Below are 27,415 nucleotides of genomic sequence, written 5' to 3'. Positions count from 1 at the left end.
GCCGCCTATTTTCCTGGCTGCTGCTGCCCGTCCCTGAGAAGAAGTGTCTGCGGATGGTTGTCAGTGTGAGAGGAGGAGGAGGGCGGCTGGGAGGAGGGGGTGACCGGAGCTGTCTTCTCAGCAGCTGGAGGGGGCTCTGCAGTGTGCGGCAGTGCCAGCGCCCGCTCCTCGGAAGGGTCTGGCAGGCTCTGCATTGACGCCTTCCCTGCCCATCATCTGACACTACGGGGGAACCAATGTCTCAGGCTGTGCCAGCCACCGAGCTCCTGTCCCTGCCCGTGCCCTGCTTGGACATGGCATCGGGGGCAGTGGGCAGCGGATGGGACCTGGGCACGCAGGTGCAGATCAGGGTGGCCATAGAAGCGGCGGAGGATGACGAGCCGGACACTGTGGATTATAGAGGTGGCCATGAAGGAGGGAGCTGCAGCGAGGACGACTACAGCCGCGGCGACAGATACAGGTATTCTCCACGGACCGCCAAGGGTTAATGCCAGGGAAGGGGTTAAATCCCAGCCAATCTTACACGTGTTGCGCCAGGCACGTACAACCCTCGCATCAGCAACATTGTTGCATCAGACACAGATCGCATGCGATTCCTATCGTGATGACCTCCAGTGATGGTCTGGAGCAGCCCCACCCCCTCCCATAATGTCAGTGTGTGCCCATCCTCCAGCAGTGACGCAGGGAGCAGCTGACAATGCCCACAGAATAACAATGCTGCGTGCACAGGGGTCAGCCATGCCAGCCTCTTACAGGAGCTGTCATCATCATGCCAAGTACACAGAGGGCAAAGGCTGTTATGTTATAGATCTATAGGCTGAGTTAGACCGGCTCTTGTACCCCTAGTGCTGACCCATCCAGACCTGGCGTGGAGACCTCATAAAGGTCCTTGCAGTGAGAGGAGTCTCCATGGGCATCCCACAAATTCTTCTTCACATTGACATTCTCCATCACGTTCCTTGAGCCCATCCTATCTTCACAGTGTGGCATACAAAGGGCACTGAAAGATTGGCACTTTGGCCAGCCTGTGGCTACGGTACAATATGAGGTGTCCTGTGGTGACATGTAACACCCCATGACCTTGCCGATAGTTCACCTGTACAGTCCTTGTATTGGACCACTTTAGGTAGATCTGAACCTTTCTCTACCCATCCAATGTCCTTGTCACCCAGCCATCACTTGTAGCCTTTGTCACAGTCATCTTAAAGGCGTTTTCCTGTTAAATTGGAAAGCCCATGGGAGATTGTGGCAGAGGTCATTCATGTTGGTGACAGGAGGAGGACTAGTGGTGTTCTGTATATTGTCCTATAGTCACCTTCCCTTATCAGCTTGTCCATTTTTCATGATCGATGCACTGATTGATCCCTTTCTGCTTAATATATTCCACCCCTTGACTAGTGCCAATGGTTTCATTGTAATGTCCCTCTGTATAATGTGGTTCCTACATGGACACACATCTAGAGAGACAGCCATGTCATCTATGTAGGTGTCCAATGTATATGAATGTGACATTAAAAATATACTAATGCCCCTCCTCCTGCTACAATCCTATAAATGAGACATAACTCAAGCAGTACATTAGGAATGTAAAGAGTTTGCTGTAAGAGCTATATATAACCTATCCACTTACGCAGTTGGAGCTACAAAGGCCTCTTACACGCTCACAGCAAATATCTTGCAGGACCAAAAAAAGTGGTAAAACTTGATTAGCCAACTTATGGCTCATCTTTATTTCTCCGCACCCCCAATGGTCACAAAAAGAAGAAAGGGGGAGGTGTCCCATTCTCTCTTAGTGATGGCGATGCTCCATTCAATATCTAAGGAAGTTTGGTAAACTGCTGAACACAGCGTTTAGAAAGCACTCTCATTAGCAGGGATTCTCAGAAAGCACCTAAGACGGTCCCAGAACTCTACAGGGGGGAATTCTCAAAAAGTTTCAAAAGTTGGCACAATTTTACTTGAACTGGTAGATGGCATAGAAAGAGTGACTGATAGATGGCTGAGTGTTACTCTCAAGGACTGGGTTATTAGCTTACATAATATTCCTTATTATCATACATAAACCAGAATCCCACACTGTAAATTTTAAGGTTGTCCGGAGAGGGTAAAAAAACATGGCTTCTTTCTCCCTATACACAGTGCCACACCTGACTATGGTCTGTGCCAGTATTGCAGCTCAGCTGTATAGAGATGAATAGAGCTTGGTTGCGATACCGCACATGATCCATGGTCAGCAGGGAAGCTGTTTTTGAAAGAAACCCACCCATGAGTTTCAATCTCTAAAAAAAAAACCCTTTAAAGGGGTTGTCCCAAGACTTTTTAAAAAAAACAAAAAGGTGGCTCGAGGGGGTTGCTTAAAAAATAAAGATGCACTTACCTTCCGGCGCCCTCCAGGTGTCCCATGCTACTGTTCCTCCGGTCCACGCGCCATGTAAACAAACATGGCTCGGGAGCAGTGCTGGACCGGACAACTATCCGTCCCATATATACAATGCTATGAATAGGCACGGGTGGGCATGGTTGGCCATGGTGGGCCAGAAGCTGAGTCCACCACTGCTGCTTCGGCCATGTTTGTTGACATGGCGCGCGGACCAAAGCGACAGCAGCGTGGGACACCTGGAGGGCGCTGGAAGGTAAGTAAATCTTTATTTTTTTAAGAAGCCCCCTCCCAGCCACCTTTTGTTTTTTTAAGAAGTCTCGGACAACCCCTTTCAAGGAAACCTACCTAATAAGGTAGATCTGGTGGCAGGACTATCTGTTTTTTAGGCTCCTGGGATGTGGAGTAGCCGCGCCGTGGAGTGGGAGCTACCACTCCTACATGGCCCAGTGGCCTCTGAATCCCTCCTTCTCGTCAGAGAAGCCAGAGTTCTGCGCATGCTGCTAAAGACAGGAGGGGAGGAGGGATTCGGAGAGGCTACTGGGGCATGGTGTACTCATAGCTCCCGCTCCACGGCGTGACTTCACTACACCCAAGTAGCCCCATAAAATAATAATATATTTTATCATATAAATATGCATGATTAGTTAAAATACAGATTGGGCTGCGTTACAATAGGTAAACCTGCCACCAGATCTACCCTACTAGGTAGGTCCGTGATGGTAGGTTTCCTTTAAACTGCTTCTTCACATCCCTGGAAAGGGACAGGTTGTGGGTAGTAAGTAAGTAAGTACGGTAACTAGTAGTAAGTTTTCTAGTGTCAGATGTGACTGTATTAATCTGGGCATCAATGCTGGACTACCAGCAACAAACATTATGAATTTGTGGGGATGCAGGGAGGGGGGGGGAGAGAATTTACAGTTTGGGATGTCAAATTGTGAGAGAATAGTTCTACTGTCTAAAAGGAAACACGGCCAATCACAACACTGTGACTGGTTGCCATGGGCAATAACGGTTTTCTTTTAGATATTTACTAAATATTCCCACTTATATTTATATTTTTTTTTTACAAGAAACCGTTTACATGGCAAAAAATACATATTTGAAAATTTGTGTATTTTTGCTCTAGATCCTATTGCAAAAATCCAAATCTCTGATTTCTGCTCAGTTACCTGCTGTGACTATCCGCAGCAGGTAAATGACCACCCATTACGATTTTAGCCTGTTATCCAACACCTAGGGGTAGTCCGAAGATCAGAATACATGGGAGTTTTCTTCTAAAAACGTGCCATGCCGAACTGTGGTGATTACTGGTATTGCAGCTCAGCTGTATAGTATTGAATCGAGCTTGTTTGCAATACCACAAACTACCCACGATAAGGAGAGGAGCTGTTTTAGGAAGAGAATATATTTTGTCAACCACCAGACAACCCCTTTAAACATGGCATGGCAGATCAGGGCAATTTTTAAGCCAGCTGGGTAAAAGGTTGCTTACTAAATCCCACTGAAATTAACAGGACATTTTGGGGAATTTTTGAGTTGGAATTTGGCCCAGAAAAATCTTCAAATTTGAGTATAGACTTACAGTAATAAGAACATATTTTACTTCTGCAATTCCTGCCCTGATCATGTCCAGGCGAACAGGTTTATTTAACTAGGCAATTTGCAGACATTAACCCTTACCTGAAATAATAAAATTGAAATTGTAAATTGAAATCCCTGACACTTTTACAGCAATATTTTATGAGGAAAGCCCCTTTAATGTAATCTGACACAGCAGTTCTCCATTCTCTAGCTGTAACCTGGAAGATTTCAGGGTAGGTTTGATGTATACAGCAATACATAGTATAAAGAGGATCAGACGGAACAGCGGCTTCATTCATGTGATGCCATCTATGTAATTTGCATGTATAACTAGTATCTTCTCAGGATAAACACTACAGGGATCCCCAGGACTTATCACAAACTGCCTTTTGTCAAGCCGCCAGCAACAGGGAATTATTGATCCGTCCTTTATGTGAGATCTGGCTTTTACACTAATCAATGGCCGTGGATGGCTGCAGATAGACCAGATTATCTTAATTGCCAGCCCTTTCTCATTTACAGAGAGCCATACCTGCTGTATCTCTGGTATTGTCATCTGATCACGTCGTGCACAAGCTCCAGGAGATGTGTCTGGTGGAGAAGAAGCAGCTCAGCTCTGGCTGATGGATCAGGGAAGATATAGGATATAGCACAGGGAATGATAAATACTACACAGCAGTGATAATAGCTAATACCACATTCCCAATGATGAACAAGACAAGATCATTCACTTTTATTATGTCCATGCTCCATTGGAAATATTTAGTGATTTTACTTTCACCCGGCTATGACTGGTTGTTGCTAAAAGGTTATTAAAAATGTAGCGAATAGGTTACTAAATGCTCTGCATATTCAGGAACATTGGCGGTACTGCTGGCATATGCTTTTCCCATGAAATGCACATGCTTTTTTTGGCCAAACCCCCTCCCACTTGCATTCTGGATGCAATGGGAATCCGTCCTTGAGGTTTGTCTATGGAGCATGGACTGTTTGTAGCATTGTCATTTTATGTAGGTGTGCAGAATGGTTGATGTTTCTCACATCTAACTCTTGTTTTAATTTTTTTTGCCCTTGCATACTGGAGACTTCTTTATTACTGAAAATTACATACTCCTCCTCGGTTAAAAATATTTATCAAAAATGATGAGGGGAAAATCATTACCCTTTTGGAAAAATGCAACATTTTGCAGTAGCTTGAGACATTTGACAAAATGTTGCAAAAAAAGCCACATACACAAAGATAGAAGCCAATTCTCCTCCACATATGAAGCAGTTTGACTAGTAATACAAACATGCCATATCAGAGAGAATCGATCTGGGATGCCTATAGCAGCATAAGCGAATTTGTGAACCGGAAGATCCACGTTGATCAGCGAGATCCATTTAGCAAATGGGTAGTTAGGCAGGTTTCCAGTTTAACAAGATCACCTTCCCATCATAGAACATTAGTAAACAAAAGAGAACTCTCTCAAATTTGGCCTGAAAAACATTGTGACTAGACCCAGAAGAAAAACCTGAATGGATGGACATTGGCATGTGGAAAAAGGTTCCAGTCCCCGCATTTAGTACACAAATCTGAGGGAAGTCTGCGCATTGGATGGGGTCAGATATATTCTATGCAGCCATTTAATTTGGACCAACTGTTCCCAGGCACTATAAACCATGGTTTGCCAGTTATGCAAGTCATAGTTCTCTAGCTCAGAAATCTTTCTTTGCCATATGTGAAAGCTGCTCTCAGAGGGTGAAGGCTGGGGGTCTATTAATTGTTTGGGAGCTGTGTTTTAAACCCCTTGCCGCTCATCAGCAGATATATCCGAGGCTGAGCTGTTGGCTCTTCAGTTCAAAATTGGAGTTGGGCTGGCATCGGCATACACAGGGTGTCAGCTAACTCAAGGAAATCTGAATTACCTTGGTACCTGCCATCCAATCTGCTCCAAAATCTGTATTGCAGATTTTGGGTCAAATTTTTCATTCACATTGAGTGAAGGGATCTTACAACTGGTGTATCATATGTATTGACCTGGCAGCACTACTACAAGTTGTCTGCTTCTGTCTCTGTACACTCTGATAATATTAGCAGATCAGTGCAGGCTATGGATTTTGGACCCACATCGATTTATAACTATTTCCAATTACCATATATACTCAAGTATAAGCTGAGGCCCCTAATTTTACCACAAAAACCTGGTAAAACCTATTTTTTTTCCTCAAGTATAAGCCAAGCTTGGGTTTTCAGCATATTTTTTTGTGCTGAAAAACTAGGCTTATACTCGAGTATATATGGTACTTACTCTTGGACAAGTGGCACGTGGCTATGGTCGGTCCATGAACAAATGTAGTGGACGGATTTCATGGACCAAAAAGTTATGTACCACTTTAATACAAGATGTACTCTTATAATAGTTTCAATTGGCTATTTAAGTACAGAAAATAGGGGCTGTAACAATTTTCTTGGAGTTATATATTTGTATTACTGAAAATGTCATACTCCTCCTCAGCTAAAAATACTCCTCAAAAATCATTACCCTTCTGGAAAAAGGTTAGTGCAACCTCTGACAACATTATAATTTGTCTGCACGTGGCTACGTACATAGAAAAGCCATTTCCTAGTAACAAGATTTCCATTTGAGGGTCCCAGGGGAGTCCATTCATATAATCCATTTAGATTGCCTTTACGGACAGCTGGGCCACTGGTGTTTCTTTCTCCTCACATATGAAGCGGATAAATGGTCATCTGCATCAAAATCTGCAGCATTATATATGGATTTTGCTGCTGATTTCTGCTCATTGCTATAGCTGAACTCCAGGATCCTACTAATCGGGCTTCCACTCACTAAACTCTCTCCTCTACAAACTATTCTTAGTGCAGCAGCCAGGCTGGTCTTTCAGACCAGGCGCTACACAGGTTCCTCCAGTCTATGTCAGTCACTGCACTGGTTGTCCGTCTCCTTATGCCAGGGCACAGTTATCTCCCAACTTGTGCCCTTTGATCTAACAGTAATTTTGTATATAAGATGACGGCTGATGACTGGTTCAAGCAGTAGAATATTTTATTAAATAATTTTTATTCCGTTCCCTTATAAAGAATGGCCGGACCATTATACAAGCTTTTATACCTCGTGTCACCCCCTCATAATCTTAGAATGTAAGCTCATGGCCCTCACTCCTATTGTTCCATATGACTGTTATGACTTTGTAATGTCTTATTTTATTTGTACATTTTAGTGTTGAAAAAATAGAACATTTATGAATAAAGCCGCAGTGATCGGAGCTTTCCACATATGTAGAGTTTCTCACATATATACACACTGTATATAATTATTTTTACTATGATTATTCACAAAAAGATACAAAAATGTTACATCTTGGCTTTCCACTTACTTGTGTTACATTTTCCTTCTCCCTGTTATCATTTAGCCTTGAAATCTGTTCTCACTTTTCCTGGAAAAGTATTTCATTTCTACACAAACCTTGATTTTAATTTAACACCAAGTCACAGCATGTACATGAATTCTAAAACATATGACCGAATGCCAATTAAATATAGTCTCCAAACAATACATATTCCTACTATTAGATGTGTGTGCATACAGGTAGCCATATATCGCAGATCATTCCCGCGGGGATCATCTGTTCCGGCTGTAATATTCCCTGAAGTGTACAGTAAACCTGCAGGGAGGCAGTAATTAGTCTCCTAGAATGACTCATGTCCCCAGATATTGGGTTACCAGGGATTAACAAGTGACATTCTTAAATTGTGGTTTTACAAATGCTTATAATTTCTTTGTAAAAACTTGTTTTATTCGTGTTTAGGGGGATTGAGTTTTCCTGCTGAAAATGCTTTTATTTATCATTAATATCCCCAGCGAGGACAAGTTGTGGGAGAACAGATTAAGTCGCTGCCATCTGAAAGAAAACGGACTAAAGACAAAGATACATTCATAACACAAGCCATAGCAATGGCGTCCTCTACATCCCTGGATGTATTCAGGGCATTATTTCCCAATCCAATTGTTAACGTTATTTTGCACTTTCTATGTTTACTCTTTGTGAGTACCCAGCTAACACCAACAGTAGGACATCTAACCCACAGATGGACAATCTTGCATGCAGATTTTTAAAATTGCACTAAATATAAAGCACTCTTAAAATAAGACCAATTAGTAACCAACTTAAAAAGGCATCATTGGTGATTAAGGGGTTAAACAAATCATATTACATTTAAAATGATATTGTAGCTAAAAGGATTACAGTGGTAGTGTAGTGTCTATGGCTTTATCAGGGACCTGGATATTTGCTCATATCTTTTTCAGACATTTAGATTTTGGTTCCCTAAATATATTCATAGGCCATAAAGAGTGTCCTACATTTATACAGTGCTGAACCTGCTCTGTGTGAACCTGCTGTCATCCGTGAAGAGTACAGGGTGCCAGCGTCTGACAGTTTGAGCAGACACATGGATATTAGAGGCCTGATGGAGGTCTGTTTACAGGGCTCTGGCACTGTTCCTCCTGTTTCTTCCATGCACAAAGGAAGAGTTAGCGGTTCTGCAGGTAGGTTGTTGCCCTCCTATGCCCCCCCCCCCCCCACATATTTTAGTATCTGCTCCATGTTGTGGATATTGTGTAGACAGTGTCTCATGCTACCTTTAAATTGACAGATTGATTTACCAGACTTGGTGTTACATCGTGCTGCTTAAGTGTACACTTTTTGAGCAGTGTATGTTGATTTGATGCAGTGTATGTTGATTCTTTTTTCGTTTTTTTTTTATATTTCCGTTTTCCAGTTATAAAACGGAGATCAAGCTTCACGTAGCCAGCTCCACAGAAACATTAAATGAGTCACGTACTCCTCTGGCAAAAGCTTCACTTAAAAAAAATTACTATTAAAAGAGGAATGTTTCTAATTTTGGTTAAAAATCAAGTGCAAAATATCTGAATCATGCCCTTAGGTTAAGGCTTCCACAACACATAGTGGATCCCACATGCTCTAGAGATAAAGGAGCGTTTTTCATCTCAATATCATACCAGAGCGCCTCATACAGTTTTCTCATCAAAAAAAGGCAAAGTGTCTGCTATATTTTAGTTCCTGTGCAAGACACTCATCCAAATACACACAACCCATTGCAATGCTTCCAGTTTGTTTCTTTTTTTATGACAACATTTTATTTAGTTTTCAAAAAAAAATATACATAAAAATTAAATTTATACAATTTTGGCGAGATACATGACAAGTTTATGTAAAGTGCTACATGCTCATTTGCTTGCATCCAGAGGTGGAAATCTCTAGATTTCTAGTGCATGGGGAGGTGGTTGCTTCATCATCTTTCCTTGTGACCCACTGCCCAATTCACCGGGGGATGTATAAATGGACACTAGACGACTCTCTCCACTGTGGCCCTCAAATTTGTAACTCGCCCAGTGTGCCTTTCAGTCCAGTTTGTTTCTAAGGGTGCACTTAGGTGGGCAGCTTAAGGCTCCTTGAACTTGCATGGTCTTTTGGATGGTGTTGACCATCCAAGCCACAAACCTTAGAGCAGGTCCGATTTCTGGCTGTGTTTGTGGCACAGACAGTCTTTTATACTGTGATTAGCATGCTACTGGACAACACATGCCAATGATACACACGCCACAACCAACAGACCAACAGCTGATACCTTGTTTGTGGCCCATGAAAGCACAAGGGTTGGGTAAGGAAACTGGTAGGGTGAAGCCTAACACATGGCTGCGGACCGTCCATGAATCACAGACCATGTGCTGGCCGGATTTCTCGGACTGACCACAGTGCAGAGGACCAGATTCCTTGCATCATAGTGGTACAACCGTTTTGCATGGAGGAAGGGGCTTCTTGCTTACCTGTTAATGACTGAAGGATCAAAATCTGCAAGTGAATTCCTCCTCTTAGCGAATTTCTTTGCCATGGAACTATATCAGTAGTTGTTAGCTCATGGCTGTCAGTGTCAGAAGGTAGGTATAGAGTTTTTTTTTTTTTCTTAAATGTGCAAAGGTTATGGATTTTTTTTTTACAAGTTCTAAAAAAAAGTTTTTTTTTAGAATGATGAGTAACGTTACTGAATAAGCTGCATTTTATAGAGAAGAATGTGATTTGCCCATATGACGGCACATCTACCAGTGCTTGTGTTTTGCCCAGTTGTACAGCTGGTGGTCTGTGATAAATAGACACCTATGATTTAGGAAATTAAATATCTGGAGGGATGATGCTGGGGACTAGAAACAACACTGCAGATGAAGTGGAATCTGTTGCTAGGGAACTGATAATCAGATTAGTGTCTCTCCTGCACGCTGATCATAATCTCTGGCAGAATAGTCTGGCGCAGAAATGCAAAGTCATATTGACATAATGGGTTGAGTAAAGCGGTCTAATTAAATGAAGGCAGCCAGTGCTCCGCAGACAATGTACAGAGGATTTACTGCTTTCTGATCAGTGTAATGTCGGGGGACCAGATGTTCAGAAGCCTCTCATCACACAGTGTCTTCAGGTAATGTGCCAAAGCAGACGTTGTTCTAGTGTAACTCACTTTACTTCACTATAGATTTATACTATTGGAATATGTGGCAGCGAAGACGTCAGATGCAGATTAGTTGGCCTATAACGTAAAATACCAGAAGGACCAACATCTCAACGTCTGACATCCATTAGTCACATAACTGAGTATTCATCCATGATAAATATCATTATTATACAAATAGGGTACAAAAGGAATCCATTATTGCCATAGACCCCTTTGTCCTAAGGACTATAAAGGGGTTTGCCCATGAAAGAGAAATCTCAAATTTTAATCCCCTAGTGAATTTTACACAATAAAGATTATTTTAACCCACTTTCTTTACAATTTTACTCAGTTTTATTGGTGTTTTAGCTCCTATAACAAAGGAGACACTTAATGATTCATCTGTGCTATGAGATGCTGTGTGCTAACAATGTGCTTAGAGTATCAGGGTACAGGTTTATCTACACGTTCATTTAGCTACTTACCAGTATACTAGTATCTGTTACACAGAAAAAGAGAATTGAAAGTTCAGAGATGATGAGATCCAAGGGATGCATGTTACACATGACATTCTTAGCTCTTCTATTACAGCCATAACAAACACATCGCTCTGCTATATGGCTCCCTCCCCTGGATAAAGACCGTATCTGCCTGTAGCTTATAGATTTACTCTCCTCACGATGTGATGTGTTGTTTGCCGGCAGGAAGTCTGGAATGCAAGGGTGGGCCCACTGCAGAGAGCAGCCCTGGCAGCATCAGACAGGAAAATATGTCCTCCCTGACCCTAAAGTCAGAAGATTGAGGGGTGGGTCCACGGGCAACCGAAATTGTATATACCAGGACTGATAGAGACAAGTTGGAATTATATCTGAGAATTGCTGTATTTTTGTTAATAACAGTGAATTGGAGAATGTGTTATTTTGTTATCCTGAGTATATTTAAGAATCTTGTCTTCGTGGGAATAGCCCTTTAAAGAGGACCTGTCACCCTCAAAAATGGCACTAGGATCTGCTTACTAAAGTAGTACAATGCTAGCGTTATCAAACTCTATAGGCCAGAGTTGACTGCCGCCCCTAATCCTGCCCCCTCACGAATACAGTGCAGTGTACAATCCAATAACGCTAGCATTGTAACACTGTGCAGTTCCTAGTGCCTTTTTTGAGGGCGACAGTCCTCTTTAAGGGGCAGTAGGTTCAGAGAAGATCATTAGATAGCATGCTTAGGATCGTAATATGTGGCTGCATCCACAGTACATCTAACATTGGGTAGAGGTCTTCTTGCAGTAGATTATGTTATAAATGCATGTAGTTTGATAGTGAATATTAAACAGGAAATTTTTGTAAGGAATTTCAGAAGTTCCCATAAATAGAAGTTCATTTTGGTTGGATTTATGTATCAAACATTTAGAAACTCAAAAAAAAAAATTGTTTAGGGAACAGTTTTGCCAACCAGGTTTTATTCTGTGTGAAAGCTATTGATTGATGCCTGGCATCCTATTTGTGCCATATTATAGCAGCCTCCTGAATGGCATGCAGCGCATCTCCATACTCACATATACAGCAGATAGCTAAGGAAAGCTATGAAAAGGCATCTGCCAGTTCCCAAATCACCCACGCATGGGGTAGTGCACTTTACAAGCTTACAGGACATACATTTACTTCTCCTCTCAGGAACATAGAAACTTTACAGGGGTAAGTACTATATGGGAGACCCTATTAAGGTCTTGTGTATTTACCCCAGTGAAAAAATTTTAGTGGCCAACCCCTTTAAAGTTTCAAATGATACATTTTCTTGCCGACAGTGACTTCTTAGACTTATCTCCTTATAGAGTTGAAATGTCAAGTCAAATATATTCTCCAAGAGCGTAAGGAGTTATGCTTTAGCCTTCTCTCCTTAAATGTCTGCTAAATTTAGACTTTAGAACTGTTTTCAGATACACTGCTCATTGCAGGGAAAGCAAAGCTACTGTTTCTTTAATTAAGTGTATTATAAAAGTTTACTATTTTGACCTGCACTAGTAAAGCTTTAAGAAATTGACTAAAAAAAGAGCAGATGTAAAACAGGCCAAACCACTTACAGAATGGTATGTAACTTCTATACACTTCGCTTGACAGCAGAAGGAGAGCTCGAGTCTAAGCAAGTCTGAATGATTTTGCTTTCACAACCCAGGATACTCTCTTTATAATCAGGAATGGGTTACTTTACTTTTCAGTTGTGTACATCTGCTGGACTCGTGACTTTTATATAGGTCAGTTTCCTCATACATATGGGTTATAACCATTAGTACACACAAAGCATTTGGCAGACAAAAGTAACATACTATGGGATTATTTTATGGACACATCTAATATATAAAGTTGAGCTATATATGAAACTTGAGCTTTGATTGGTTGCGATGAGCAACTGGAGCAGTTCTGCTCTCAAACACCTCTGATAAATCCCCCTATGGACAAAGACAGTCAGAGAAAACAGGAGTCAGAGAAGACCATGAATTTCAGTGGGGTATCAATCATACCCCTGCACTCTCACTACCCATGGTCAGGAGAGGAGCTGTTTTTGGAGGAAGCAGCAGTGTTTTCCTACCTCCAACCCTTTTAAAGGAAAGCTGATCGGTGAGTGTCCAACTGCCGCGTCAACCAACAATTACTAGAACATTGGGAAGAGATGTGAAGAATGGGGTCACTAATGGTTGGAGCTGCTGTGCAAGCATGTGCCCTGCCACTCCATCCAATATTGTAGGAGTCAGCTTCTCATGGCACAGTTCCCACGGACCAAGGTGTTTGTGTGCACCTGCCCTTAGATTGCGATCAGTGAAGATTTCTGTAGTCAGACCCTTGTCAATCAGATTGTTATCCCTTTTTCTTTGTATTAGAGATAACCCTTCACACAGGTATCTTAACTGGATCCTGACAGCCAGTTATACAGTGGAAAACATGTAAGGAAAAAATAATAAAAAAACAAAAACACAACTAAAAATGTCCCAGGGGTCTTTAATGACCACATTGGACACATAAAGTAAAAAAACAAACATACACATACATTTAAAAAAGGGATATAGAAATATACATGAATATTGTCCAATAAAATAAAAAATATTTTCTATATCTAAAGCTATGTACACACGTGGCATTTACATTGCGTTTTGAAATACATAAGTTCTGTAATGAGCTACAGATGTTTTGCAAGGTTTACATACAATACACATGGTCTTCGTTCTAGCTAACAAGCTTTAGTGGAAACACATCTACCACCCATCCAAGCTCCCCTTCATTCCATTTCAAACCTGGCCACACTTAGGCCCCTTCTACACTAGCGAGTGTGATGCGATGAACTCGCATCACACTCGCAACGCAAGCTGCCGGGAACTCACGGGCCGAACGCTGCACCGCGGGAGTGAACTGACATGCTGAGTTCACTCCCACGGTGCAGCGTTCGGGCCGTGCGTTCCCGGCAGCTTGCGTTGCGAGTGTGATGCGAGTTCATCGCATCACACTCGCTAGTGTAGAAGGGGCCTAAGGCTGCGTTCAAACATGGCGTACATTGTATTTTGAAATGCAATACAACAACTGAGGAGAGGAGATTTGTCGCATTACATTGCTGTTAGAGTTTGCGTTTACAAAACACAATGTTACTGTGATGTTAACCCTTACAGGATTTTTGCGTTTCCGTTTTGTACTCCCCTCATCTTTTATATTATTATGTTTACAGAGATGTGTGAGGGTTTTTTTTATCTGCTGGACAAATTGTACTGTTTAGTGGTGCCATTTAATAAGCCATGCAATGCACTGGAAAGCTTGGAAAAAATTCCAAGTGTGAAATTGACAAAAAAAAAAACAAAAACAAACAAAAAACATTTGCAGCGTTTTTATTGCTTTCTTGATAAGCTCCAAATGATGCTTTCTCTTTATTCTTTGGGTCGATACGATCACAGGGATACCAAATTTATATAGGTTTTAGTTTATTTTTTTTTAAATTTCCGTTTTGTCAAATTCCAAGGCCAATAACTTTTTTCACCCTTTGGTATAAAGGTGCAAGGTGTCATTTTCAGCGGTACATGCTTGTGTTTTAATTTATATCAATGTGGGACCTATCTGATAATTTTTTTAATTCAAATATTCCCGATTGGGAAAATGGCAAATTTTGGCACTATTTTCTGTTATTGTGGTCACAGCCGGTCTCTCTATATTTTGATATAATGGCTATTTTGGGGTGCGGCGCTACCCAACGTGTTTATGATTTTTACATGTGTTCTAGGGAAAGGGGGGTGATTTAAAAAAAAATTTTTAAAAATTTTTTATTATTATTTCAGACTCTAAAATACGTTAACACAGCAGAGTCTGACTCCTCAAACTATGATTGCTTATGCTATATACTGCAATAGTACTGTATTGCAGTATATAGCAATTTTACTGATGATATCTAATAACCTCCCCCGCAACCTAAGATATCTTAAAAATATAATAACGGTTATTCCTGGTGTTGAACCCTGCAATGGAACCTAACATCCAAATGTCTGAAATGACACTTTTTGTAAAAAATGTATACAAAGTGATCAAATGATCGTAAGTCCCCAAAATGGTAGCAAAGAAAACACTCATCCCGCAAAAAAAAAAAAAAAAAAACCTCACACAAGTATAAAAAAATTATTAGCCTCAGAAGATGGCGGAACAAAGACATTTTTTGTACAGAAGTTTTTAATTTTTTCTAAATCTATTAAAACATAGTAAACCTATAAAAAAAATAGTATTCACGTGATTGTACCAACCCAAAGAATAAAGGAGTCATAAAAACCAAATCGACAATAAAATGTACAAATGCATTTTTTCTCCTAAGGGGCATGGAATATTAAATACCACCACTATGAAGTGCAATTTGTTACACCGATAACAGCCCACACATAGCCCCTTACACGGAAAAATTAAAAAGTTATAGATTTTTGAAGGTGGTCTTTAAGGGGTTAACAATTTCATTTTGTAAACACAAATGTTAACAGCAATATAATTAGACAAATCTCCTCTCCTTAGCTGTTGTCTTGTGTTTCAAAACACAATGTAAAAGCCATGTGTGAACGCAGCCTGAGGCCAGTTTCCCACGTGCAGTTTTCATCGCATTTTTAAACGCATCCAAAACAAAGGGTGAGGGGGCTTGATCAAACGCATATGCGTTTGCATCAGAACGCAAAGAATTGCATTTTAGCCAAACTCCCTCCCACTTGCGTTTTGTATGCGTTTAAAAACACGGCAAAAACACTCCATGTTTTGTGTGACACAACCATGGCATGGGTATTTAAAGGCTATAGGTGCTATAGATTTGGTTATTAAAATGAGTCAAAGGACATTTGTCACATAGTAGTAAATATGATAATCATGACCTGTGAGTTTCTCAGAATCAGATCAATTGTGGATTTGCCATATAACCGCAAGCTAAGGCCACGGTCACACTACCGCCTGACATAACACGACGCTAGAGCACAGGGGGGGGGTCCTCAGCCTGAACGCGTATGCGTTTCCAGGGAAACCCATGCGATTGATAAGCCGTTCGCATGCGTTTCTCTGGAAACGCATGTGCGTTCGGGTCAAGGACCACACCCTCTGCGCTAGCGCCACGTTATGGACAGACGCCTAGCAGTACGTGTGACCACAGTACGTGTGGGCGCGTTCACACGTTGCGTTTTGGTTGTGTTTTCATTGCGTCTGAAACGCATATACAACAGCTGATGTGAGGTAATTTGCCTAATTACATTACCGTTTACGTTTGTAAACGCAATGTTAACGCATGCGTTAACATCGTGTTTACGATGCGTTTTGTAAACGGAAACGTTTAGGGTGAAGACACACATGGCGTTTTTGGGCCGTTTTTACTAAGTGCGTTTTCAGATCGTTAAAAACGCATGCGTTTTTGTCCGTTTTTCATTGCGCAATTTTGGAAAAACTGACAAAAACGGATGCGTTTTCAAAAAACGCATGCGTTTTTAAAAAACGGATGCGTTTTTTAACGCATGCGTTTTTAACGATCTGAAAACGCACTTAGTAAAAACGGCCCAAAAACGCCATGTGTGTCTTCACCCTTAGGGCGCTGTCCCACGTTGCGTTTGCAGACGCAGACCAAACCACGCCCACTGGGGCGGTCCGATCGCATCGGCGATTTCCATAGAAACATAGAGAAACGCCGATGCGATTGGACCGCGGACCGCCCCAGTGGGCGTGGTTTGGTCTGCGCCTGCAAACGCAATGTGGGACAGCGCCCTTACAGTGATGTAATTAGGCAAATCACCTCTCCTCAGCTGTTGTATATGCGTTTCAAACGCAATGAAAACGCAGGTCAAAACGTGTGAACGCGCCCTGAACCATGGCTAGTTTTCCTCATGTTTTAGATAATCTCTATCCATCTGGTACAAAAGTGCAATATTAAGATGGATTCACATTGGCGTTTTTTTTATTCACAACATTGTTTTTTCACTGAAGCCATTTTGGATACATACAGATTTTTTTTTTCCTGGCTTCAGGCGCATTCACACGATTCGTTGCGTCGCATTGTGCTTCAGTCTTGATTACATGCTAAGGTTACAATGTGTTTCCACTGCATCTGCTAAAACAACAGCTGAGATGAAGAGATTTGCCTAATTACATTACAGTTAACATTTGCATTTACAAAGTGTTAACACAATGTAAAATAATTGTTAACACATGCATTTCACAGCATTTTGTAAACGCAAATGTTAACAGTAATGTAATTAGGCAAATCGCCTCATCTCAGCTGTTGTAGTGCTTTTCAAAACACAATGAAAACGCAACCGAAATGCACCCTACGACCTCACCCTCAGTAAAGCTACATTCACATTTGGCGTTTTTTGATACGTTTGTGAAAATTTACATGCCGTTTACATGGTAATAAAAATGGCAGCATTTCAAATGCATCCAAAACTACAATTAAAAAAAGCATCCAAAAACGGCATGTGTGAATACAGCCACAGTTTTACTATAAGTGGATATGGTTTTTGAGCAAGTCCGCAGTCACGCGTTCCGCTAGACGTCCGTTCATACCGCGACCCTAGCACACAGGGGGGGGGGGTTCTGGGCCCGAACGCACATGTGTTTTCGATTGATAAGCCGATCGCATACGTTTCCCTGGAAACGCATGTGCGTTCGGGCCGAGGACCGTCCCCCGTGCACTAGCGTAGTGTTATGAACGGACGCCTAGCGGAACGTGTGACTGCGTTCACACAGGGCGTTTACATTGAAAAGCAATGCGGCAGCTGAGGAGAGGAGATTTGCCTACCTACATTGCTGTTAACATTGTGTTTACAAAACCCAATATGACTGCATGTGTTAACATTGTGTTTTGTAAACATATAATTAGGCAAATATTCTGTCCTCAGTTGTTGTATTGCGTTTCAAAACACAATGTAAACACCACATGAGAACAAGGCCGCGTTCACATGCATTTTAAATGCAATCCAAGGCTCCAACTGTGGTCACACGTTGATGTATCAGTGCGTTTCCATCGCATTTAGCCAAGTTGTATTGAAACAATGCAAAGCTCTGGGTTCTGGTTTCCGGCCTCATTCATTCAGGCCGAGCCCTGGGCATTTGTAAACGCAATGCAAACGCCACATGTGACTGCACCCTCAGGGCGCATTCCCACGATGCGTCGCGTTGAGTTTTTGACGCATTCCACTGGCTTGAGCCTTAATTACATGATAAGGTTACATTGCGTTTTAGCAGATGCAGTGGAAACGCAATGTAATCTTAGCATGTAATCAAGCCTGAAGCCAGTGGAATGCGCAAAAACACAACGCAACGTGTGAACGCGCCCTCAACGTGCACTACAACTGCAATCAACAAAGACTCACTTACCTGCGGAAGGAGCAGTATTCCCCTGGCTCTGCAGGACAGGGTGATGAATGCAGGAGGACCTCACCTGTGATTAAACAAGCCACCTCACTTGTCTGGCTGAGTAAGGGTTAAAGATCCTAGGTTATATAAAGCAGAGCTGATAGAGGGCAGAGCCCTTTCATATAACCAGACCAGGGGTTATATTAGATAGGGCCGCACTCAACATGTATCAGTTGATGAATACATTTGCCCGCTGCTTTTTAACTCACTTGCCTTTCCCTGTTCAGGATGTGATCTGCCCGGGCCAGAGGAGTGACAGAAAGTGGTTTGGTTGTCTGTGTGGAAGGAAAAAGGGGTCGCTGTACTGTTCTGATCAGGCGGATCCGGCTGCCAGTGGACCAGATGCGGCTTGTGTTTCACATGTTGGCCCAGTTGCCTTTCTCTGCGGAATAAGTACTTGGTTCTGGGCAATCTGGCAATCTGTGGACTGGCACTTTTGTTCTCCGTTTTTGTCGCAGACCTTACAGAAGAGCCTAGGTTTCCCAAAACCGTTTAATTGTTCTGATGTCATAATGCAGGCAGATGAAAGTGCGATGGACAATCATTGCTCTAATGCTGAAATGGGGTTTGGATTCTCGACTACAGTAGACTCTACCATTGAGTTTTCAGAAGTTAAAGAGGGATTTGAGCCTCTTCCAAAATTAGAGGGTGATCATTTTGAGAGTAGTTTGGGAACAAAAGTGCCTGAGCATGAAGCAGACCAATTTTTGATAGATGAATTTGAGTTCAGCCCTGGAATTCTATTGGACTCTGCTGTGTGTTCTGGAATAGATATAGACCAAAGCTTTGAAGAAGACTTGCTGAGTGTTTTTGAACCAGAAGGTTGTTCCCCCTTAGCTGTTGGGCAGTGTCAGACTGATGAGGAACTGAATAGTATATTTGGATACCTAGAAGATTCAGTGGACTCTCCTCTGAATTTTAGTAAGTCCATTGACTCGGATGTGTGGCTTCCATTAGAACCCACTGAGGAAATGGTTTCTGGATCTGCGAGGTGGTCACAAGCTCAGTCTGGGAAAGGAGCTCTCAATGTTGGTTTAGGGTTTGGCACGTTCTCAGGAATGGAATGCTATGGAATTGGGAATCACTTAGGTCGAATTATAATAAATACAGGTCCAGATACTGGTGACCAGGAGAATGGAGTCACAGAAGGAGGAAGTTGCAGTGACGAGGACTACGGCAGACATGAGAAGGCCAGGTATTCTACACGTCTTTTTAGAACATGATGGGGGAGATGTAATATGAGGGTCACCTTATAGCACATACAACTATCAAAGGTCACATTTAATCTGAGGTGACAGATTTTGTGCTGATTATCCTACTATTCCAAAGTTTAGTAAGGGATGTAATATAAACTGTCACAATATTTAGCACATCTCCATCCAAAGAGTCATAAAGCTTTGTTATATCCCCCTTTATCTAACACTGTGCTAAAATTTGTAGAATAGTGTTGGTGAATAGACCAGTGCAGAGTCAGACTCCAGTCTTATTTAGCACTAGATAAATCATGTTGGGTGATGTATCTGGAGTAGTTTAGCAATTAGTTGGTCTAGTTTATGACAGAATTGCTCTCAAACCCTCCATTTAGGCCGGCAGCACACTTGGCGTTTTGAACCACTTTTTGGGGAGCTTTTAAGCAGTCCGTTAAAAAACACATGCGTTAAAAAAAATATCCATTTTTGACCGGTTCTTCCAATTACCCTAATTGAATGCGTTTTTTAACGGACTGCTTAAAAACGGGCCAAAAACAAGTTCAAAATACCACGTGTGCTGATGGCCTTAGGCTACTGGCATGGATCTGCTAGTTTGTAGCACAACAATAGCGCACAGGCGGCAGGGCTCGGGGTTATCAATTGAATGCGTTTCCCGTTATGAATGCGACCCTAGCGGAAGGTTAGAATGCGCCCTGAGCGAGCACCCGGCCGGGTGCAGAAGAGGGGAGAATGCCCTTACCACTCCCCTCTGCTTAGAAAGCTGAGTGGTTATAGATGGGACATGTACACAAACACAATGCTACCACCCTGGGGGATGGCATATGCATTTCTAGTGAAATACATGGGATCAGTATTGTATTGTTTAACCCTTTAAGGACACAGACCTTTTTTGTTTTTGCATTTCCATTTTTGTACTCCACTTGAAAAATTTAAATTTATTTTTATTAAAATTGTGTTGCAAAATGTTAGTGGTGATTTGGATATTTTTGGCGCTATTTGCCATTAAGGGGTTCACCAACGGGAATAACCATTTTTATATTTAAATCGGACATTGTTCAGGGGAGTGACTTGTGCTTTTGGGGTTTTTTTTTTTTACTGCAATTTTAGACCCCTTAGGGAACTTGATGGATCCTGCCATATACTGCAATATTACTGTATTGTAGTATATGGGGATTTTCCTGCTGATCTATGACAATATGGCACAGTTGTTAGAGATTGTGCTCATTGAAATGCCTAAGGGTGATGGCACAGGTGGTGTTTTGAACGCATTTTTGGCACGTTTTTAAGCGGTCTGTCAATAAATGTATGCGTTAAAAAACCGCGTGCGTTTTTTGAAAACGCATCAATTTTTGACAAGTTTGACCAATTATCTTAATTCAAACCTGTCAAAAACTGGCCAAAAACGGGTTCAAAACGTTACGTGTGCCATCACCCTGAGGGCGCGTTCACACGTTGCATTTTGGTTGCGTTTTCATTGCGTTTGAAACGCATATACAACAGCTGATGAGAGGTAATTTGCCTAATTACATTAGCGTTTACATTTGTTAATGCAATGTTAACGCATGCGTTAACGCTTTGTTAATGCGTGCGTCAACATTGTGTTTACGATGCATTTTGTAAACGGAAATGTTAACAGTGATGTAATTAGGCAAATCACCTCTCCTCAGCTGTTGTATATGCTTTTCAAACGCAATGAAAACGCAGGTCAAAACCCTAGTGTGAACGCGCCCCGATAGTCTCACATAGACTCCCAGCTGTCATATCAACGGAACGCCACACCACCTGATCTGGCCCAGAATGCCAGCGCCCACGCTCCAAAGGCATTTAAGTGCTCCCGATGGGATTTCAATGGTAAACATCCATGATCAATTGCAGATTGTGGGTGTTAGTGGTGGGCTTTTGACACACTATGCAGCAAACACCCAGCGAGTATGAAGAGGCCTGTGAGCCCTCTTCATGCACCCGCTGCCGCACCATAACTTTGGGTAACCTTATGTTGTGGCTTGAAGGGGTTAAATGCAAGACACCGGGTGCTGTTTAATGATCGCATGCGTTTCATCGAAAACGCATATCGCAATTCGGGAAGAGGCTTGCCCCCGAGGGCTAGTGTGCAAATTATTCCAGAATTCTGGTGTGGACAAATTGATAAATCTCCCCCATTGTATTTACATAAACACAAGAAAACATAATGTAAACACAACGTATCAGTGTCTGAAGCGGTGGGCAGGAGGTTGACCTGATCACAGGAGGCCTTTGTTCCCATTTATCTGCCCCCCTATGCAAACTGTAAGCAGCGGTTGTGGAAATTTTGAGGAGAAATGGTGAGGTGGGGACTGTAGTCTTATAAAAAGTGTCTCAATGTTTATTACATTCATTCCTGGCGCTGGCTTTTGGATCACATGTAAGACAAATTACCTGGGAACCAACAGCTTGTGCGATCCAGCAGATAGTGGTGTGTGAGGTTCACTGAATAACCAGCATGTAAGTCATACAGTGCAGTGCATTACATTCAATAGGAGTGTCTGGCAGGAGAATCCAGTGCCTTGAGATCAATCGCACATAGCAGTTAGATTTAATATGATCGCATATGTCTTTACACTTGAGATGCAACATGTGTACATGATGGGGTCTGAACTATTCAAGTGGGAAAAGTACATGTTCACCCATTGTAAAGACATATACAGCTCCAACTCCCAACTGTGGCTTTAATTGCAAACATTTTGGGTTCTGTTGTGCCTACCAAAGAAAACTCTGTAAACTCTATAGTTTGTCCCAATTGCAGATGTGTTTAGGCCTAAACATAGGCTTGTTCTGAATTGCAAGAGTTTTGGTCTTCTCTTATCAGAACTGTCTGGTTGCCCGGAGCAACTGGAACCGTTTTGCTCTGACCTCCGCTTCATTTTACAAACTACTGTGGGACTGTGAAAGCTTCTCTCATTTGTTGCCATGAAACTCTTTTGATAAAATTTCCTCACCTCGCCCCTCCTGCAGTACAGATCTATCAGGTGGCTGCGGCCGGCTGTGCTGCAGTTCTATGCGGGTCCTGCTTGTCGTAGTAGGAAGTAGCCTGGTCCCATTCTGCTTTTGTTATTGGTCCTTTTTGGTTGCGTTTTCCTTGCGTTTTGAAACGCATTACAACAGCTGAGGAGAGGTGATTTACCTACTCACACTACTGTTAACATTTGTGTTTACAAAATGCAGTGTACACGCAATGTTAACACATGTGTTAAAACAAACACCTCATTAACACATGCGTTAACCATGTGTTTTGTAAACTCAAATGTTAACAGTACTGTCATTGGGTAAATCACCTCTCATCAGCTGTTGTAATGTGCTTCAAAACGCACCATGTGACCGCGCCCTAAAGCTCTATCAGTTGGTGACCATGTTTGTTGGTTGTCATATATAGGGGGGTCTATAAGCGCTTTATCATCTCATTCCGAGTATATGCAATAATTTTATTTGTACAAAAAGCAGGAAGCCTGGCAGCAAAATGGTTACTTTTTTTTACTTGTTTTGTGCATTTAGGTCAGGATGTTGTCTTTATTCTAGTAGATAGTTTATGTGGTTTCCTGTGAAAAGGGGTTTTCCAGTATGTGGTCAGTGTGCCTGATGGGGTCTTTCCTTATATATGTCACATATGTTATATATATTCTGCTGTACATGTGTATCATTCAGTGTCAGGTCAGATGGGGCCCCCAGACACTGCAGGTCCCATAGCGCCTACTATGCATTCTACCACTGTAGTTACGCCCCTAATGATGGCCGGTCCTTAGACCTTTCATAGATTGGGTCCTATGTAAGGGGGGCTCCTGCTCCAGTAGACTTGCAGCACATGTGTAATACATTCATCTATAGTTTCCGCTTTATTTTGCAGTTCAATATAAAGTAACGTTCTGTGAGATTTCAGAGATTTCTAATACTTTTTTGGGATGAAATATTGTTTACAAGACTCAGCATTGTATTCTCTCCAAGTTACAATATGTTCAGAAGATTTCACAGAAATTGAAGAACTGTTACAGGAATGTGAAGTACATAATCCTTGCGCCAGACAAGTTGTAACATGGAATGTGCACAGTAAGGACTGGTATAGACAGAATCTCCTATCTGCTGCCCCTAAGCTTGTCCTTCTCCCCTTGTCAGACAGGGCAGTTCTGGTGTATTGTATTTTAGCAATAGTTTTGTGGGGGAAGGACTGAATCTTAAAATGTTGGGAAATAAAATAGTTTTCTTCCTAGCTTTAAGGTGTACGTTTCCTCCTCTACTTCCCTTCCCCTGTTTGCTTTAGTAAATGTCTCCCAGCTGGATCTCTAGTGGTTCTATAATGTACTGGATCTCTTCTGAATCCAGACGTATGGGGACTTCTGATCCCCTTGTTTTTTGCTTATGTTGCCGGATATAACAATGGGATTTTTTAGGAGCCTACTAAAACTACTAAGGCCGCAGTCACATGTACCGCTTTGACTCTGTTTATGCATTTAAACAATACAGGACACCGGGTGCTGGTTACGGATTGCATGCATATCCAAAGGATACAGAATTCAAACCATCCAAGCACATAGTAAACATCCAAAAACGCATGCGCTTTCCGTCCGTTTAAAAGCGGTCCAAGAACGGACCAATAACGCACTGTGTGACCGCACACTTATAAAGGGTGCAATTACACATTCAGTTTTTGAGATGCAGTTTTCCAAGCCAAAAGCAGCTGTGGATAATAACAAGTGAGACCAAATAATTGACATGTGCTGCCCGTCCCATTTTTTTCAGTATACTCCTGGTTTTGACATTGAAAACTGCATCTAAAAAATTGAACATATGGACGTATCCCAATTGTGCTAATGGATAAAACCTGTTAATGTATTGAATACAGTTGGCGATGCAGGCTGCCATAAACGTATGTCTGTATACTGCTAGAAGAGATGATGAATGGGAACACATAGGCAGGTTTACAGAGTAGTTTGAGTCAAGAGCATGGCAGAGGTGGCTCTTGTATCCTATAAAAGGGATAGTATTATACATGAGGCAGGGAAGCGGAGGGCCATGTAATATATTATACAATGGTAGCTTCAAGATTATTCATGTAATAGCTGCACGTGAAATTCCTTCTTGGCTGATGAGCCCATAGTGTATCTTTGTCTATATAAATGCCCTATCTTTTATATTAGACAGATACTGTATATTACAATTTTGAACCACTTGTGGAAAGGCTTAGATCCACTATAAAATCTGACACATTGGATTATTGGCTGCATCTCAACAGGAAATCTAATATGACCAACACTACACTATAATCAATTTCTTTCCTGATGTCTTGCAGTGGAGCAGCCACAAGTGGGGGTGAGAATGACGGAGATGAACTTGACCAGGACTGGAAGCCCCCAGACCCAGAACTTATCCAGAAACTTGTTGTACAGATCGAGTACTACCTCTCGGATGAGAACTTGGAGAAAGATGCCTTTCTATTGAAACATGTCAGGAGAAACAAGATGGGATTTGTCAGTGTAAAACTACTTACCTCTTTCAAAAAGGTAAGTTTACTTTTTTTTTTTTTTTTTTGTCCTGTGTGTTCATATTGACAAATTATACAGAATAGGACTTGGATGTAGCTGGAATGTTAAGTGTACATAGGTGCAGATGCTCACCCGACTTGCAGTAAATCTGTGGTCAATATGCTCGTAGCACACGCAGTTTTTACATGCTTTTGTCCAGATTGTGCTTTGAAATTTGCATGGATTTCTGCTGTGAATTTTATGTCAGTCATTAGAACAGTCTGCAAAATATGTGCAGTATCTCATTGATTAAACCCAGGCATGTGAATGTTAGGCCGGCTGAGTGTTTAGTCCGTGAAATTGGACAGATCCCATGTATCAAGTAAAGTAGGTGTGTCCTTGCATCATACAAGAATATGATGCAAGGACTCCCCATCTGCCACCCCTGTAACAGCTGTTCCAAGGTTGGATAAGTCTGATTTTCTGTTTTACCATTCTTTATCCAGCAATTGTAATGAAATAGGTGGCATATTCACCCATCCCATCCAGCACTGCGGCATTGGTTATGCTCATTGGGTTGCAGCAATGTGTCCGTAAATCTCACTCAGCTTCAGCAGCAGTCATGTGAGGTGTATGGACAGATCATCATTGCAGCCATCTAGGCAAAATCCTGGATAGGAATATTCTTGGCCTTTTGTTTTATGCTTTGCTAAAATTTCTACATTAATTGAAGAATTGATAATGTTGTGTTCTTTTCAGGTAAAGCATCTCACCCGTGACTGGAGGACCACTGCCTATGCTTTAAGGTATTCTGATATACTTGAATTAAATGAAGACAACAGGAAAGTAAGACGGAAAACTCCAGTTCCAGTCTTTCCTAGTGAGAACCTCCCTAGCAAAATGCTCTTGGTCTATGACCTTCACTTCATTCCGGAGCTCCAATGTTTAAATAAAGAGCAAGAAAATGGCGGAATGCAGGAAAAGATAATGGAGCAACTTCTAAAGAGTTTTGGAGCTTTTGGAAGTATCTCCTCCATACGCATTCTAAAACCTGGCAGAGATCTTCCATCAGATGTGAAGAGATTTAGCAGTCGTTACACTCAGGTTGGGACCAAGGATTGTGCAATAGTTGAGTTTGAGGAAGTGGAGGCAGCAATAAAGGCACACGAAACCCTCAGTGCTGAAAGTGACACGGATGACGGGATTAAGGTTGTTCTAATAGGCATGAAGCCACCAAAGAAAAAGATTCAGAAAGACCGAAGCAAAGAAGAAGACTCAAAAAATGTTCGCAAAAACAAGTCTCTGAATAAAAGGGTGGAAGAGCTACAGTATATAGGTGATGAGTCTACAGGTTATAGCACTTCAGAGCCAGATAGCAATCCCAACTCGCCAATGGTAGGCCGAAAGATTCCATCAACCAATAAGCTGAGCCCATCTGCCTACCCAAATAATCACCTGAGTCCAAATGCCTCCCCTAGAAATAGCCCTTGGAGTAGTCCTTGTGGCCAGCGTAAAGGTGTCAAGCATTCCCCTCTTGCTGATGGCATGAGCCCTGAAGTTTCGCGGAGGTCTACAGAGTACTCCTCAGACAGCAGCATCACACCATCAAGTAGCCCATGGGTCCAGAGAAGAAGGCAGGCCCAAACAGTCACACAGGAAAAGAGTCCAGCCTGTAGTCCAATGCTTGGGAGGAAGATCCAGAATGCAGATGGGCTGCCGCCTGGTGTCCTGAGGCTACCAAGAGGTCCTGACGGTACAAAGGGTTTTCATAATGGAACAGAAAGGAATAAGCTTGTGCAGAATCTATGAATTCCATATAACCTTATGGGACTTGCAATTCTACTTGTCAACACCAGCTACTAGTACTGAAGTCCCTTGTATGCAAGATGGTGCATGAGGAACCTCCAGTATTCCAGGGCTGGAAAAGCTTCTACCTGGAAAGAAATGGATTTCTACAAAGACTGATAAGAAGTCTGTATTTATTATTTTTTATCTGATTTTTCATGGGTACACATACTTTGTACAGTGGCAGCAGTTATGCTGCATTATATTTTTATTTGACTTTTTTCCTTTTCTTTTTTCTCTTTCTTTAGTTTTTGTTAAATCCTTTTAATTTCCATGTCAATCTTACTGGGTATCTGAAGCAATTGCTATTCATCAACGCTTACCTGAATATATTAAGGCCAGGAACGCAACAGGTTGCATAATCTCCAAAACCCATTGGCAATTAGGTTATCCAATAGGATTTTGTCAGTCTTTCTGCGATTCTCAATGTACACTTCCAAAGACAGATGTGTATAAAGAATGTATATTTTCCGTGCTGTGAATTAAATGAACTTCCGTAAGCA

General features: G+C 41.9%; 1 protein-coding gene across 3 annotated transcripts; it reads left to right on the top strand.

Annotated features, from left to right (window-relative positions):
* LARP6 (La ribonucleoprotein 6, translational regulator) lies at positions 1 to 27,415 on the top strand. 3 transcript variants are annotated; one of them, XM_072148078.1, is made up of 3 exons: positions 1 to 460; positions 24,896 to 25,106; positions 25,827 to 27,415. In XM_072148078.1, the coding sequence occupies exons 1-3, from the start codon at positions 237 to 239 to the stop codon at positions 26,874 to 26,876; spliced, it is 1,485 nt and encodes a 494-aa protein (XP_072004179.1). In that variant the 5' UTR covers positions 1 to 236; the 3' UTR covers positions 26,877 to 27,415. The 3 variants fall into 3 exon arrangements, with proteins under 3 accessions (XP_072004179.1, XP_072004180.1, XP_072004177.1); XM_072148079.1 differs by lacking the exon at positions 1 to 460 and adding an exon at positions 10,310 to 10,460; XM_072148076.1 differs by lacking the exon at positions 1 to 460 and adding an exon at positions 18,473 to 19,562.

This window comes from Engystomops pustulosus, chromosome 4 (assembly GCF_040894005.1).
Source record: "Engystomops pustulosus chromosome 4, aEngPut4.maternal, whole genome shotgun sequence".
Lineage (NCBI taxonomy): Eukaryota > Metazoa > Chordata > Amphibia > Anura > Leptodactylidae > Engystomops > Engystomops pustulosus.
Note: the sequence above shows the minus strand (reverse complement) of the source record. Positions and strands in the feature narration are given on the sequence as shown.

Bases quoted from the DNA above. Each gene is read 5' to 3' on its own strand.
- LARP6 (XM_072148076.1), top strand. From the start codon at position 18,532: ATGTATCAGTTGATGAATACATTTGCCCGCTGCTTTTTAACTCACTTG. The intron at 19,563-24,895 runs GTATTCTACACG...GATGTCTTGCAG, and splicing joins GGCAGACATGAGAAGGCCAG to TGGAGCAGCCACAAGTGGGG. The intron at 25,107-25,826 runs GTAAGTTTACTT...TGTTCTTTTCAG, and splicing joins TACTTACCTCTTTCAAAAAG to GTAAAGCATCTCACCCGTGA.